This window comes from Nuphar pumila, chromosome 2 (genome assembly GCF_984573655.1).
Source record: "Nuphar pumila chromosome 2, dmNupPumi1.hap1.1, whole genome shotgun sequence".
NCBI classification, from domain to species: domain Eukaryota; kingdom Viridiplantae; phylum Streptophyta; class Magnoliopsida; order Nymphaeales; family Nymphaeaceae; genus Nuphar; species Nuphar pumila.
Window position 1 is genome coordinate 3,114,235 of NC_143250.1, and position 16,850 is coordinate 3,131,084.

The 16,850-nt window shown below is 41.4% G+C and overlaps 2 protein-coding genes across 4 annotated transcripts; both read right to left on the minus strand.

Moving 5' to 3' along the window:
• Positions 1-1,473: 1,473 nt before the first annotated feature.
• Positions 1,474-10,329, minus strand: LOC149844494 (tRNA (guanine(37)-N(1))-methyltransferase 1-like). The gene is made up of 10 exons (XM_089997177.1): positions 9,523-10,329; positions 8,843-8,941; positions 7,170-7,289; positions 6,932-7,098; positions 6,001-6,071; positions 5,600-5,742; positions 4,933-5,044; positions 2,498-2,610; positions 2,151-2,380; positions 1,474-1,949 (listed from the first exon to the last, which is right to left on the minus strand). The coding sequence occupies exons 1-9, from the start codon at positions 10,327-10,329 to the stop codon at positions 2,231-2,233; spliced, it is 1,782 nt and encodes a 593-aa protein (XP_089853303.1). The 3' UTR covers positions 1,474-1,949; positions 2,151-2,230.
• A 2,853-nt stretch (positions 10,330-13,182) lies between these two features.
• On the minus strand, positions 13,183-16,516 carry LOC149844495 (uncharacterized). 3 transcript variants are annotated; one of them, XR_016430404.1, is made up of 3 exons: positions 16,003-16,516; positions 15,231-15,897; positions 13,183-13,699 (listed from the first exon to the last, which is right to left on the minus strand). XR_016430404.1 is itself a non-coding variant. In XM_089997239.1 (2 exons), exons 1-2 carry the CDS (start codon positions 16,273-16,275, stop codon positions 15,283-15,285), a joined length of 888 nt encoding a protein of 295 aa, XP_089853365.1. In that variant the 5' UTR covers positions 16,276-16,516; the 3' UTR covers positions 14,812-15,282. The 3 variants fall into 3 exon arrangements, 1 of the variants encoding a protein (XP_089853365.1); XR_016430405.1 differs by lacking the exon at positions 13,183-13,699 and adding an exon at positions 14,812-15,133; XM_089997239.1 differs by lacking the exon at positions 13,183-13,699 and having other exon boundaries at positions 14,812-15,897.
• Between the last annotated feature and the right edge of the window lie 334 nt (positions 16,517-16,850).

The following is a 16,850-nucleotide window of genomic DNA, read 5'->3' on the forward strand; positions in this document are numbered from 1 at the left end:
GGTCAGACCGATTAATATATGGAGCCGGGCATGGTTCGTGAAATTTCATTCCAAACCCGAGCCTGACCCAAGTTTCGACTAATATCCACAAAATTTTCAATGCAAAAAGAGATAAAAATATTATTTTAATGGGTATGATCCAGGTCTGGTTCATGTAATCGTTATAGGATTCAGGTATGATTTCTCTTACAGTGTGAGATTGGATTCAGGTCCAGACCCAGTACCAGCATCTCAAATCAGATCTGGGTTTGATCCCATCTGGGTCTGAACCAAACCTGACACGTTAACACCTGTACTACACTTGAGATGGCAGGGCAGATGGAGGTCAGTTGCATCATCAAATAGAGATCACCACGATAGGCAGATAGAAAACTAGCAAGGAATGGAAGCGGGCCCGGATATGGGTTGAAACATACTTGACTCCACACGGAATCCGACTTTAGAAGAGTGGGTCTACTACTGGATATCAATCAAATTGGATCTCAGAATGAATGCCTCGATGTGGTTATGATCTAAATCCCTGTAGTACTGGATCTGCTGAAAATGGGCAAAATCTATAATTTCGTGTGGGAAAAGTAAAATATTCACAACCGAGTCCAACCATATTTGTTTATCCGATTTTGATATGGATCCCTTTGAACTCCGACCCATTTGCATTCATAGAAGCTAGTGCATGATGAATCCTGCTAAGCTTTCATTTTGGTGAACCCAGGTGACATGGATCGGGTCCGGATCATGCACATAGACTCTCTTGGGGGGGGGGGGTGTCTTGGTGCCTGAGTCTCAGATGGTTCATCAAGAAGCAGACTCTGCCCTCCACCATGAACCCAGTAATTGACTAATTATCTGGTTCAACCATTGCAACTAAAGAGAAGAAAAGCAAGTTACCACCAGAAGGATTTATTTCCTTCTCCATTTTGTATAGGCTGTGCGTATATCACCAGAAATTTTGTATGGAATCTCATCTCTAAAAAAGCAACAAGTCTAGCATATGCTATGTGTAGGAGACGGCAGTTGAGATTAGGAAATGAGAAATTGGCATGAGTTAGATTGAAGTTGCGGTCCCCATGTGTATATTTGCAGCCAAGAGGGAAATTGGTAACTAAATAAATACTACCAGGAACATAGGGCTTTCACCGACGCCCCACTCCCAAACACAGCCTAAGGGCATTACTTTCAAGCAACCCATGGTCACCAAGAAGATTTCCTGATTTGCGATTCATAATTCTGTTTTATAATTGTTGAAAATAGAAAAGTAACGCGAGCAACAAGAAAAAGATAAACTTCTAGGCGACAATGAAATATCTTAAAAACATGTTTCTTATAAAAGAAAAAGAATTATTAAGAAGGATAAAAGAAGGGTTATACCAAAGAGGTAGACATATTCTGGGGTGCTAGGTTGGGGTAGACTGAAGACGGTCCTAACTTTCTGCTTGCAAAGCTCACACCTCCATTTCCTGCTGAACAAAAAAGTTGAAATCATCCGAGTATATATGCAAAATCATCCGAGAGTTTGTCAATCCAACTTATAATTAGATATGACAGGCACAGGCAGCCTCGCCATAAGACTACAGAACATGCATAATGTCAGAGTCCGGTACATGAAAACTCAATGGCATAGCAAAGACTAGGACCACAATGAGATGGGTAAATGCACACTTTTTCTATATAATTCCCACTCTGGTTTGATTAGTGATGTTTCCTAACAATATACTTTGAAAAAAAAATACATTTTAAATTGCGAAGGGAAATTAGAAGCTGGAACAACCAGAAGGGCATGACTCGTTCCATGGACCAAGGCTTGAACCAAACAAGTTACCCACAAGCTCGAAGTTCAACCACTTGGTGTCCACCGTTTTGCTGCAGCCTTTTCAAATAAAATCTTCGATGACAAAGAATCCAAATGTTCTCTCCAGCTTCTTACACACCATTCAAAGGTACCATCAACCCTGCATTGGCTCAATAGTTTCAGATTGAAGTTCAAAGTCATTCAAGTAGTATGATCTTGTCATGGCAATCAGCGTTATCTCATAATTTGCTACAAACAAAGACACTGTATTAACTCTCTGCATCAAGATATATACACAGATCTACTCCACCATTTATCAGAGCCCCAGATTCGTGTCTAATGAACACAGATACCGACATACCATTCTCTCACAGGTATAGTTATGCATAAATAAACTTCTGTGAAACAGGGTTCCTGCTGCTGCCATTGTCTGATGAAAGGTCATGGTAACAAGAGCTCCTTATCTTTCGCATAGGCAACACTTTTTGGAAGAACAAATGATGCACATAGCATCCATTTCCCAGGAGCAACAAGCCGGACTCGATGTGTGTCTATTTCTATTGCTATCTCACAAAGCACAGTTCTTATTCTCTGCAAGCAAATTAATGGAAAACAATATGAAACAATATGTTTGTAAATATGCAAAATGTACGAAAATGGTGACATGTAAAAATGCTGTCAGATTATAGGAACCATCTGAATGCAGACCTCGTGAAAATCAAACTCTGGATCAGACGCCTTAGAGAAACCATAAACATGAATTTTGGGCAACAAGGAATCCTTGTCTTGAGATTTTCTTTTGAATATGCCCCTGAATGCAACTGGCACCACAGAATAATCCTTGATAAGTAAAAATACCGCAACAACCAAGAGCATATTTTCATAAAGAAAACATGTGAACCAATAACTGAGATCACATATCAGAAATTTCATATCAGCAGTCACAAGCAAACCAACTCAACTGGAGACAACTCATCAGAAAAATGTTGCCATATTGATGCAGAGCGGGCCTGTGATGCCACTGGTCCTAATGCTACGGTCCAGGATCTGAATCCTATGCATGACGATGTGGAACCTGAATTGGATCCCGTTACAGGCCCGGAGCCTAGACAGGGTGATCCACCTGTGCGTAGATCCTATCGGTCAACGAAGGGGCAAAGGAGGCAGAGATTTAGCCCTTCACCTCCCTAGCTGGATTCAGACCTAGCTTGGTTCTATGAGTTTATACATTAGACCTGCCACCATGTCCAGATCCAGGTCCATCTTTTGAGAGAGACCACATATTTGCTTTGAGAGAAGAGAGAGTTCAGTTTAGAGATTGAGAAACCCTATTTTGTTGCTTTCTTTATTGTTCTACTTGATTTCACTAAATAGATCGTAGTTTTTCTCTAATTTTGGTATCGATCTGCGGGATTCAGGAGCGATCCTCCTGATCACTGCATCAGATTTGGTGTTAGAGCTTAGATTGCTTCCCTCGATCATCGCCCTCTTGTGAAGTTCGAGGAAAGATTCATGGAAGAGTTAGAATCATGTGTTCAGCGATTAAAGAACGGCTTACACAAAACAAATGAAAAGCATGATCGTACGAATGAAACCCTCAATGAAATGAGGGGTGAGATGAGCAAAATGCAGGAGAGTTTTAGATGAATGTCGGCTCAACTGACGAACTTGGCTAAAATCTTTCTCGAAAAGCCTACAGAATCCAAAGAAAAGAATGAAATCTCGAGAAGTCATCCAAGGCAAAAGAAATCATAGTTGAATCGGAGATTTTGCATGGTATGCTCCCTTTGTTGTCGATAGAATAACCAACCTAAGCATGGGGCAACCTTGGTGATTGGAAAACCCTTGCTGCCCGATGATATCCCGAGCGTGGTAGGGGTTGTTTCCAGCCAAGGGAGCGTCCCTAACATGGTTGGGTTTTGTGGCGACGCGAACATGGTTGGATTGCAAATGTTTGAAGAAACCCTAATGAGGGCCATTGAATCCGTCGTATTTTCAGCCACATAAGCCTTTTGTCCATCAAATATGGAGTTTGGGCTTGACCACAACTTAGTTGTCAAAGGCGGCCTAGGTGACCTAGGCGCAACCCCACCGCCTGGGCAACCAGGTTTGGGCGGTGGGGCCATATATTACCGCCTAGGCTTTTTTTTATATATATTTTTTTTAAGACATCATTTGTTTTCTTCTTCGAGGAGGAGAAGAAAGAGAAGACATGCAATTTATCTATTGCTTGTATTATGTCTATTGTTGAGAAGAAGAAGACATTATTTGTCTATTGCTTGTATTATGTCTATTGTTGTTAATTTTTATGTATACATGATTTTATTTTTTGTGTATTGTTCATTCACATTGTTAGTTGTATGGTTTGTTTATTCAATTGTTAATTTATTCTTAATTATGTAATATAATTGTTTTACAGTGTTCAACAACATATTATTTGTATATTGCTTATTGTTGGATGTTTCTTATTATGTATTTTATTTTTTTTATTTGGGGTATCGCCTAAGCCATGCCTAGTGCCTATGACAACTAAGAACCACGGTGTCGCCGACGGCTCTTAGCCGGCCCTGGCAAGCCAAGGCCACCCCTGGTCACCGAAAATCGTAGCAGCAGCAGCAGCCTCAATCAGTGGTGATTCCAAAACCACCGCCGGGCCCACATGATCTCATCAGGGAAATCAGGTCGCCGACGGGTTCACCACTGGCGAGGGCCTGATATCAAACCATCTGCCAGTCGGGAACAACCAACAAGGTGGTCCTTTGCCACTGGAAGCTCCTTTTCAGCGTCTTCACATGCAGCGTCGAGAGGGCCTTCCCTTGCCCTAGTCGGGGTGGGGAGCTTGAGCTGGGGTATACCCTTAACGAGCCAAGCCCGAACAGCCCAAGCGTGGCTTGTTCAGCTCGTTTACCAGCCCTACATATGGCAGCCTACATGAGCGAGATACATGCAGGTTCAGGCATAAAGATAAACCAAGAAAGTGGGCAGAACAAATACTTTCACCTATTTAGCCACAAGGGACTCACTTGAAACATTTGTACCCAAAACCCACCTAATAAAAATAATTGGTTTTGATCAATTGTATTCTATAACTATGCATTCAATCTCTAGTAAATGAACTGAAGAATAATGGGACAAAAATTTACCAAGGTACTCAACAGCATCTTTCGGCAAATTCATGACCACTTGTGTAACATGCTCTGGTCTTCTAAGTGCAAATACAGTCTCGATAAACCTTCTTCCATCCATGTTAAATACCTGTGGCAGATAGAAGCTTCTGCTGCATTACTATTAACATTTCTACGTGAGAAACATGCACCATCAAGATGCAGCCTATGTGGAAAAAGTCCCTCCAGGTTCTACAGGATATAAAGAAAATGAAATGATATGTTGTTGTTGTTAACATTATGTGGTATGCTGCTGAAAACGACCATCACATGGGCATGACAGAACAACGAATCAACATATTTGCAGAATCCTTGCAAAAGAATGTGAAATGGATGACTTACACGTGTATATGTTCTACATGTTTACCATTGTGACATGTCTAAAATGCTACAATTTCATAAGCCCTTTAATGAAGGATTAATATGACAACACTTTATGACAACCAAAACCAAAACCAAAACCAAAACCAGATTGTTTGATTTAACTACTACGGAAATATGGAGAAGTAGTTTAAAATGTGGTGTACAAAAATTCTTTATCATTAGGATAATGCTGCAAGAATCTAGTTGAATAGCATTAATTGTGCATAGGATGCATGTACAAGCACATAAATCTGTGTCCATTCATGGTTTCTCTGTAGCTTACCTCAACTTTCCTCTCCAGCTTATTGCGAATGAGGTTTCTCTCTAAATACTCCACAGCAGCTGGGTTGAGGTCGTTAGCATAGACATATTTTACTTTCTTTGCGGATGCAATGGCTATTGGGCCAACTCCAGAGAAAACATCACCTGTGATACATAAGAAGGATCAATTAAAGAAACCACCCCTTCCATCTTAGTGAACCTAAAACAATTTTGTGGGAGAGACTTAAGTCAACAGACAGATCCATCATAGCTTATAAAACCAATAAATGATCAGATCCAAAGGAACTAAAGACAACTTTGATGATGCAACAACTCTATATGTAGTTTCTGGCCATTAACCCATTTTAGCTTAAGATTACCCAACAAAGATAAATGAATAGCAAAAAGTATGAAATGACTTACAAACAACATCACTGCTAGCAAAACTGTTGACGAGTCTGTGCCTTTCAGTTGATAGCCGCGAATTCCAGTACCTACATGCAAATGGGACCAGTATTGATCATGTTAGTGGCATGTAAGCATATATAGATACACAGAGAAAACAAAGAGACCTTTCCAAATATTCAAACTTAGGATTCCATCATCCACATTGAAAAGATGACATCATAAAACATACATACAAGCATCAGGTTGGGTGGGTAGTTGTGTATCAGGTACTCAGTCTAGGTTAAACCAAGAACTATGGCAAATGCACAACAGCTAGCAGGGATAAGCCATGTCCCATTCAGGTCTCCCAAAAGCCTGGTGGGTGGGACCCTATTGCTTAGGGCCAGGCCAGCACAATACCCAACCCAAAATAGACAGGCATGGAACATTCAATAGGAATCTAGAAAAGGTAGCTATCCAAAACAACAGGTTCAAATAAGGGAAAAAAATGAGGAAAGAAAGGAGCAGAAAACCTACAATGTTAAGTTTTTTCACAATTCAAAAATACCAAGAGATGCATATAAAGAATGTCATTTCAGCAACATGTCACAGTATTACATCTGAGTAGGTTTACAGGAAAAAGCTACAATAGCATATGTTGCCTGAGAAATTTTTCCGAAGAAAATGAAATGTAGGATCCCTTGCAAAAGCCACAAGACCAATATATCGGTATAATAAGTAGAGAGACTAATCCTAATGGGATCATTCAATAAAAATCTTTGAATGCCATGGTTCAAGACCATAAACACAATAAAAGAAGCAACATGGTATCATAGAAGAACCCATCTACAGTTCACAGGCCAAGGATCAAGCCAAGGGGACAGATCAATTCAATAGAATTTGTAGTAACTTAGAAAGAATTTTCAAGCTGCATTTTTAGTGGATCTGAAGGGAAAGCAGAACGTACACAGTAGCTAAATCAACATGAAAACAGATTCCATTCTCGATGACAAAGGTTACAAGGGAGTGATTGCCAGCTAGAACCTCAAGTTGCATTGTTCTGTAATCATTTTGAATGGAGTCAATCTTATTAACAACAGTCTGTATCTTCGGCTTGTTCTTATCCAATATGGCCTACAAAAAAAACACAGAATTTAATACTGCTAGAAATAATCTTGTTATACTTTAAAATATTCAAAAGTTACCTGAGCAATAACTATTTTATAAGGAAGATGCTCCTCCCTCAAGTTCAAATGTGCAATATGACCAACAGTCTCAAAACTTGTAGGAGTTATAATATCCTTTGGTATCAAAGCCTCTAAAACCTGAAGCACATACACTAATTCATGATTGTCAATTTTCTTCTATTGGAATTGAAGACAAAAGATGAAATATAAAGTAGATGCAAACTATTAAAATGACAAGAGAATAAGCTTTTTTTTTTGAAGAAGCAAATAAAATTTTCCATTCAGTAAGGTGATGAGATGTCAACCCAAAGTACAGCAAAAGAAAGCACAAGTATAACTTTCTAATCCATGTTTTAATGTGACATACTGAAAGCTGATACAAGATGATAATGAATTAAATGCTGACAAGGAAATCAGACTACATGTCCCTCCATCTACCCCAAAAAGGAATTTTTTTTCAGTAGAGAAGGAAAAAGTTTGCAGCATAAAAGGTTTTCCTTTCTCCTTTAAAACTGAAAGTTGGTTCACAAAATGAGGTATGAAGGAAGAAAGAGGATATATAAAGCTGCAATTACATCAACAAGAACAGACAGCCATACAATCAGGTTCCTTTAACAATATGACAATGACCAACCAATCTCAAGCAGCTGACTATGTGCTACAGTTCCATGCACACGAAAAAAAAAGTTTGACATGTTTCTTTCTTTCATCATAACCTCCTTCATTTCATATGAAGTTATGAAGTGTACAACATCTAAAGGTAGGCAGACTTCAACCAGGCAGACTTCAACCAATCCCTCAAGGCGGCCTCTAAGCTTGTTTTCCTATTAAAACAAACAGCTTTCTCAACAGAGTAACCCTAAAGCTCCTAAACTGAATCTTAAAAAGTTTCCATAAAACAACTATTAATCTTCCTAGTCCATTTCCCTTATAACTTCAGCTAAACTCCACATGCAAAGATTCTAAAAAAAAATAAGGAGAACCACAAAAAATGCAATCCAAGCTACAAATCCTGTAGCGACCTGAGAATTGTAGAAAATAGAAGAGTTGTATGGCTTAGGATAGATCAAAGACTCATCTTGAATAATTGATTTCTAATATTGGAGGGAAGAGTTAAGGTCTCCCAAAGATGACCCCAAGATTCATCCCACAATTTTGAATTTTTGAGCTTAAAGCCTTAAATTTGAAAAGTACCACATGGTGATTATTATATAATAATATATCGTAATAAGAATATAGGAAAAAAAAATATAAAGATGGAAGCACATTGGACAAGAACAGGTGTGCATGAAAATTGTTTCTATGAGTTTGAATCATATAGAACAAGTGAACCAGTAAACTCACATCAAAAAACATAAAACACTCATAAAGACTGCTATTATGATAGACATATTTGTGCAACACAATGTAAGGATATAGGAGTGCGTAGCATGCGATCTTCCATTAAAAGTGAATGATAAATACAAAACAAGTGGTTAAGGTCGATTATGGCTTCAGAAGAAAATGCTAACGTCAAGACTGATGCTGGAAAGAAAAATAAATAAATAAACAAGATTTTAAACTCTAGTAATATTCCAAGGCAACTTTAACTCAAATACTTATTTGTCTTCTTGGATATTTAGCTAGACCTTCTTTAGGGGTTTAATTGAATGCAAATAATAAACAAACAAGAATCCCAACAAACTTCCTACCTCATTTGTTTGCCAGTAATCATAAAATAAGGTCAATTTGCATTTGAATAGCTCAAATATTGCCTTCTTCCTGTTGTCGCCACCTCCCTGGAGGACAACCTAAATCAAATACCAAAATAATACATAAGTAACAAGTTTCACATTCAAATCCGCTGGAATCCATCAGAGATGTATGTCCGTGCCAATTGCAGATAGCGTACATTTGGCAGTACACACAGTATGATCATTTATGATTATATCATGAACAAAAGAGATAGTTCCAGGCTTTCAGCAGCAAATGCAGCAGTTCAGCAAAAGATACAGACGGCAGTCTCTAGTTAAAATGCCAGTCTGTTCGCTGGCACAAGAACCATCCAAATCTAGGGATTTAAAGCAGCCGAATGAAGCCAATTACTAAACTGGTCCAGCTCAAGCCCAAAGAAGCTCGACCATCATCGCATTACAATTTGAATCAACCTAACTATACAGCTAGGATCCTCGTGATCATATACCAAATTCAAAAAGAGCACAGATTTGTTCTTAATTAGGGGATGCAGGATGGGTTTGCCCATGAACTTATAGCTCACGCTATAAAATGGGAAGACTAATGTATTCTTGCACATAATTTGGAAAAAAGTCTGTCCAAAATTTCAAATGAAAACAAGCAATTCAAAACACAATTTCATAGAGAAATCACGAACCTTGACAGCCTGGGGGAGTTCATCCATGCCCTTATTTGCATAGCGCTCGTCCAAAAGCAGCAGTCTCGTCGAACCTCTCCACTTTCCCACTCTGTAATCCACTCCGAGCAACCCGCTCAAATCCTCGCCGTCTCCTTCCTCCACAACCTCAACCGCCGAGAATTCATTCTTCGTCCTTCCCCCTCTCTTCCCTCTCTTCTTCTGCTTCGTCTTCGGCCTCGAGATCTTCGCGAGGTACTGGAAATTCAGGAAACCTCGGCAATTGAACGACTTCACCAGTTTCTCTCTGTGCAGCACCGGGCTCAACTCCCCGGCTTCCGAATGCTCCCCGACCCTCCGCCTCAGCGCTTCTTCGCCGTCGATCCTCCCATCCCAGAGGAGCTTCTGGAGATCATCGTCGATCTCGTCGCCGGGAACCCTAGCGACGTTGCGGATGCGCGGCCAGTTGAGGAGGTGGCCTCTGAGGCGGCTCTCGAGGGCGTAGCAATCCTCCGCTGGGACCCTAATCGCCGCGACGTCGAAGACCCTGGCGAACCGACGCTTGTCGATGGCTCCTCCTCCTTCTTCCTCTTCGTCTTCTTCCGTGGAGATCTCCGGAGGCAATTTCCGGCCCTTGCTGAGAGAGGGGCCGTACTTGAATTCGGGATTTAGAGTTTCAGAGAGAAAGGAGGAGGAGGAGGAGGAGGAGGAGGAGAAGGAGAAGACGGAGAAAGGAGCGCAGAAGGAGCGTCGTCTCAGAAGGGCATTTTGGGAATATAAAAAGTTGAAGGCGAGATTTTGTGGCGGGAGGATGAGACTCAGAGCCATAGGCGGCAAAGAGAGAAATGACGGACCATACGGAGCTCTGGTATAACACTCGGTGGATTTGGCGCGGTTTCGGGTTGGGGCTGGAGGTGGGTCGATCTGAGTATTTCCATAACAGACCCGGGTCCTGTCTGACTCTTGGTGCAGTTGGCCCGAGTCGGATCCAAAACAAGAATTTGGAGTAGAGATGCGAATGGTTCGGATTCGGGTCGGATGTGGCCAATACCAAATACAACCAATGGAAGGTTGGCTAAACGGATATGGATTCAGATGTAGATGGTAAAAAGCTCATACCAAATATGGCTTTTTACATGTAATTGGATTCGAATATCTGTCAAATCTGGATATTCATCTCCGTAGCAAATATTCAAAAACATATCAGAACCCGATTATAATCGGATATAATTTTGGCTAATCAAATCCGGCTAAATGGAGATGGATTTGGTGAGATTTCGAATAAAATCTGACCCATTGACATCCTTAATTTGGAGTTTCCGGGCCTCATTGGATCTTGGCACGGCAACACCAAACCAGGGGTTTGAAACGATGTCAGTATCTGAACATTACCATGGCAGACCCGGGTTCGATTCACTGCATTTGGCCAGATGGGATCCAAATTGCAGATTTGGAGTTCTTTGGACCTCGTTATCTTGGCATTGCAACATCAAACCATTGACAAATGCGTTTCTAAGAATGTTGTCATACATTGGTATAGTGATTTTCCCGGTCAGGAATTTTCACGAGAAAATCTTGGGAAAATATCCGCATATGTGAAATTCAAGTATATAAAAAAATATTAATAAATGTAATAACATAAAAGATTAAAAAGTGTTACTATCGTGATAAATTTGCAATACTTTAAAAAGCAATTTTCAAAACATTGGAATTTTATCATTGATCATATCAGTTTTTTAAAATACCACAACAAAATCAACCTGGGTTCGCCCTCGTGGCCAGCGGGGTGGTTGTGAGGGTGCTGAGACGAAGTCACTGGATCAAACCTGGCTGGTGCATGGGTGTGTCCCTAGCTTTCAGAGGTGGCCAGGTAAGGCAGGGTAGGGATGGCAGTGGACTTGGGGGCAAACAGGGCCCCACCCCACCTCGCCCTGTTTTGGACCGGGGATGGAGGACATGAAATGAGGATGGAGGCGGAAATGGAGGTTAAAATCAAAATCTGTGTGGGGATCGAGGCGGCGATGGAGTTACGCTTCCCCCACCTAGCCCCGCCCCATCCCCATCCTCGATTCCTGCCTTGCCCTGCCCCATCCCCGATCCTTCTTTAGAGATGGCAGTCGATCGAGCAGAAACGGAGCTCCGCCCTGCCTCACCCCGTTTGAACAAGGGATAGAGGACATGAAACAGGGATGGGGGTTAAAATCAAAACCCGTGCAGGGATGGAGAGTAGGATTTTGAGACGGGGCGGTCATGGGTGCCGGGCACCACCCGGTGTTTTCCTCGCTTCAACAATAGTTCCTCATCATTAAAAAATAAAAAACAATTTTCTCAAGATATTGCGTAATTGTGATTATGCCACTAAACTAGGTCTTTTGCATAGAAGTAAAGATGGATCGACTCTTACTGGCATCCGACACAAGTAACGATGCAATGATTCGGATATGGATCTGTTTGGGATCCAATGATGGTAACCAGAGACTAAACTGAACTCCTGAACATGCAAATTGATACGCTTTTTTTTCTTAACTTTTTCTTTTGAGAGCATAAAAGAATACGGATTTGAATCGGTTCTGCATGAAGCATATCCCACTTTGGCCCATTTGATTTTATCAGAATCATCATATTATGGTTGGGGTGCTGGAGGTGTCCGTGGATCGAGTTCGAGTCCGTCCAGTCATAAATTTATTATAGTGAACCCATCTTGCCAGGTTTGGACCTGTATGGGCCTACCAAACCTCAATGTGAAGAAGAGTCCAAGTGAAGTCCCATCTTAAAAGATTCAAGGCCTTAGAGAATGGAGGATACAAGTTAAAAGTGATCGGACTAGCGTAGATTTGGTCAGGGTCAGACTAGGGGCGTAACTGGGTTGGGTCTTATCAGTAAAACCCATAAAATTTTTGGAATTTAGTTTTCTCTAACAATATATATATATATTGTTTCTGGCAAAATTTGCCTTTATGAAATAATCAATTCTGATATTTTCCTTTTTGTAAATTATTTTTTAAACGTGATGCATGGATCCATGGATGTACTTTCATACTGAGCACATAGGCTCTAATCTTATCATAGTTCCTTTTGTATGCCCAACTAAGAGCAGTACCATCCAAGGTCATAGTGATTGATCTAGTATGCTAGGCCTGCCATCTCTCTCTCTCTCTCTCTCATCAGTTTGTGCTCTCTATATATGACAAATCACATATTTTTTGGCGACCGAATTCGAGAAATTCACTTCTTCATCTACGAAAATTTCATTAGCGCTGCTTTTGAGATTCTACTTGAGCTCTTTAGCTTTGTGACCGACGATTAGAATTTCTTCAAATATGTTTTTTCAATTCAGATGCCGAAACCCGAATAATGCAGCTTTGAACTAAATTATAAAAGAATACCAACAGAGGAAACATTGGCATTGGTATTGAGATCTATAATTGCACTGTGCTAAAATTAAAACACAAAACAACACCAAGGGCGCCATTACGGATACAACAAGCAATCCATGTAAATCGACCCTTAACAACAAATCAAAAGAATGTCGATCTTCATAATTGTACATTCAAAAACTTGCTTTTTACTGAATATGTAGATCATATCTATATGGTCTGATCATAAAAAAAAAAACTTGAAAATTTTGAAAAATTAAAACTTTCTTTAAGTGGGAGTAGGGGCTCCCGGAGCACCCTATCATTACTAGTATTTAAATTGATCTAATAAAATTATCAACAACCATTACATTAAATATTGTAACATATGATCACAAAAACAAAACCAAGGCCAGTGTAAACAGTGAATACAAAGGAGCAGCCATGATTTCATCCATGTACATAAAAATAAAAACAAACAAAAAGAAATCCCCCCTTTCATGGCAGTGACCACTGACGACTAGTATTACACTGCACTTCCTGGTTGATGAGAAGAAGATCGCTCTATGTAGTTTTGTAGATCGCTCTGTACTCTATAAAGTCTATACACAATAACAAACACCCTCACATCCAGAGTCCGGATCGGGTGCAATATGATTGCGCATTAAGCACCCCCATCACCCTCAAGAGTCACACACACCTGACAGGCCTGTCCTTGAGATGGAGGGTGATCAGGTGCTTAGTGCACAAATATATGTGCAATCATATTGCACCTGATCTTTTCACTCACATCCACCACTTCGAGCCATCGCACGTGTCGACCAAGATTTCACACGTGCCATCTGCCAAATACAGATAAAATACACAAATCAATAATTGATGGCATGGAGACTCTCATGGGAAGCTCAAACAGAAGAAAATTACAAAACCATCCATCATTGTGAATGCTGTCAAGGTGAAAGATGGGGTTGGGGTCATAGTTACCAGGAAGCTAAATAAATGCCAGAAGAAAGAGAGCTGAAAGCCAAAAAAAAAATATGCATAACATAAACACAAAAAACAAGAAGAAAACAAAGGAGAAGTGGGTGAAAAATGGAGAAGAAATGAGAGCGAAACTAAGGCCCTGTTTGGAAACTAATAGATGGGATGGGAAGTGACAGCTACCAACTCGTAAAATGTCAATTCCATGATTTAGTATAAATACTATGTCACTTTCCATCCCAAATGCATATCCCAGCTAATCCCAAATGCTTTAGTGTAAATACAATGTCACTGTCAATTCCATGCTTTAGTGTAAATACAATGTCACTGTCAATTCCATGCTTTAGTGTGTAAACCTTGAACTAAATTAAATAAATTTGTTTTCTCAAAAAAAAAAAAAACTCAAGAAAATATAACTATTTTTTAAATTTTAAGTATATATAAGAAAATATATAAATACATAAAAACATTAAAAGATGGAAAAAAATATCACGTTAATAACATAAAAACATTGTGATAAAAACATGATATTGAGCCAAGGGGGCTCCGCTTGTCTGATAGGAGCAGCTGGTGCTCCTCACCTTGTATAGTTGTATAACTGGTAGGGGTCTGCCTTACTCGATATCGTGAAAATATAGTGTTCTTTTGGGATTGTATCGCTTTTTTTTAACATGGTCTGCAAGTCAAGCTGTACAATCCGGTTCGAGCTCAAATCTTATAAGAGCTTCGTTTGAAGTTGACATTCAAGATGTCTCGAGCCTAGGGCTCAAGCTTAACAGTGAGCCAAGTCAAATTGTTGACCACCACCATTCTAAAACCCAAGCAAGACTAAGCCAAAATTAAGACAACTGCGCAAACCACAACTCGAGTCCAGTTGCAACAACAAATTAAGCTCGAGCAACCTAACTCATGAATTAAACCCTACCTAATAAAAATAGGTGATAATTTGGAAAATTTGTGATTTTATTGCAAAATTCTTAAAAATAGATACATTCCCAAAAAAAATGATATGTTACAAATATCAGCCATTTTTAGAATTATTACATTTTCATCATCATATTAACACGGCAAGAGCATTTTTCCACATTTTTATAGTTTTTAGCTATATAAATTTTTATTTGTTAATATTTTCCGAAGAAAATTCTTAACAGGTGTCAAATCGGGTAAAGCCATGTCCAAGCAATTGGATTTTAGAGGGAAATATGACCAAGATAAGGGTAAAAATGCAATTTAATACGTAGGATTTACTATTCATGAATCATGTGAGAATTTTGCTCCACGTAATAATCCAGCATCTGCTATGATCAGAAATGGATTAGAAATCAGCCAACTTTTCCTTTTCCAGGAAAATGTGAATTCTGGAAGTTCTAATGTAGGCGTTTGGGGAATTACCGAGATCTTGATCTGATTCGGATAAGTATCTCCCGCGTGGAAAAAAGAGTTCCTACTTGGCGGGGCAAGGAGCCCTATGGTGGTGGTGCTGGTGGCTCCGCCCCAAGAATCCTTCCATGATGACCCGTTTCCGGTAGTCCCACGAATGGATCTCCAGTGGGTCCGCCGGACTCTCCGGCAGTTCGCCGTTTTCCGACGAGTTGCGCACCCTCGTCAAGCCAGAGAGGCATAGCCAGATCGACGTCCACAAGATCGCGGAGATCTGCCCCCAGATCAACGTCACCCAGAGGCTGAACGCTAGAAGGCAGCATAATTCGACGATCCGATCGGGTGCCGCCTCCGATTTTCCTGTCGGAATAAGAGTTCTCCGGCCGTTGGATCGTCGAGAAGACGATTGCCTGCAATTCCGGGACTCGGCGGAAGACGTCGGAGAATCACTTCTCCGGCGAGACGAGGAGCTCGAGTTCTTGGATCTGCCGAAAACTGAACACTGGGAAGACGACGACGACGGAGTCCGGGGGTTCGAATCGGTTTTCCGGACGAGCGAGACGGCCGGCTTCCGGTTAACTTCCGGCGGTTTCACGGCCGTTACAGGTTCGTCGGAGACTCTCTCCGCGCGACCCGACGATCGCCGCGGTTCTTGCTGGACCTTCCCGCTCCGAACTCTCTGCAAAAGAAATCAAGAAATTCGAGCCTCCGTCAGATTCCTAAAACCGAAACAGATCACGAAATCGATCGGCCGGAATCAGGCAAAATTCCGGCGGGTTCTCACTTTCGCATTGCCGAATATCGCCGACTTGAACCCGGAGAACCGGCGGGACGTCTTCTGGCCGCACGAATCGGAGTCCGTCGCCGGACTCTGCTTCGTCTTCGGCTGGACGATCACCGGGATGAGATTCTCCTTCGACACGGCGATCACCGCCAGGACGGGGTCCGAGCCGGCGGCTTTTTCCGGAGTATCGGCGTCGTCTGCCGCGGGGAAGAAGCAGACGAGGAACGGGCTCTTCCTCTCCCCTTTCTTCTCCACCTCCCTCTTGCTCTTCATCTTCGCTACGGAGGAAAGAGAAGCGTTGGGGGGCGTGGGCGAGGAAGCTCTCTCTCAGGGTTGACTCTCTGTCTTCAGTTGGGTCATCCGATTAGGGTTTCACAGTGGGCACCGGTGGACCTCTCGTGGCTTTTCCGGCATTGGCGCGGCCTCATCCAGCCGGAATTCCCGTCGCCGTCGCCGCCGCCGCCGCTGGAACGTTAACCGCTAGCTGTTTTCTCGCGCTCTCGCTTCGTCGGTGACTCCACGGTGCCCTCGCTCGTCCGACTTTAAAATATCGTCTGGTCAAGTCGTCGGCATCGAATGGGGGTGGGATGGGGCCCACCGTTCCCCGTGCTCCCCGTGTAAATCAGGTGGGGAAATGATCCATTTGAGTATGACTTTTCATTGACGAATTTACCCCTAATCGGTCCTGAGTCCTGACAATGGCTTCCTTTGTTTTCATTTTGTAGAATTACGATTATATCCGCACTTGTTAGGGGATTTAAACGGTTCAGATTCGGATCGGCTGTAGCCAATGCCATATATCCGTTTAATCGGATATTGGCTAAACGGATTTGGATTGGGATGGTGAA

Excerpts from the sequence above, each read along its gene's own strand:
- LOC149844494 (XM_089997177.1), bottom strand. The coding sequence starts at position 10,329 with ATGGCTCTGAGTCTCATCCTCCCGCCACAAAATCTCGCCTTCAACTTT. Across the intron at positions 5,743-6,000 it reads TGCTAGCAGTGATGTTGTTT|GTGATGTTTTCTCTGGAGTT; the intron begins GTAAGTCATTTC and ends TATGTATCACAG. Across the intron at positions 2,381-2,497 it reads CAGAGTTTGATTTTCACGAG|AGAATAAGAACTGTGCTTTG; the intron begins GTCTGCATTCAG and ends ATTTGCTTGCAG.
- LOC149844495 (XM_089997239.1), bottom strand. The coding sequence starts at position 16,275 with ATGAAGAGCAAGAGGGAGGTGGAGAAGAAAGGGGAGAGGAAGAGCCCG. Across the intron at positions 15,898-16,002 it reads CGATATTCGGCAATGCGAAA|AGAGTTCGGAGCGGGAAGGT; the intron begins GTGAGAACCCGC and ends TTTCTTTTGCAG.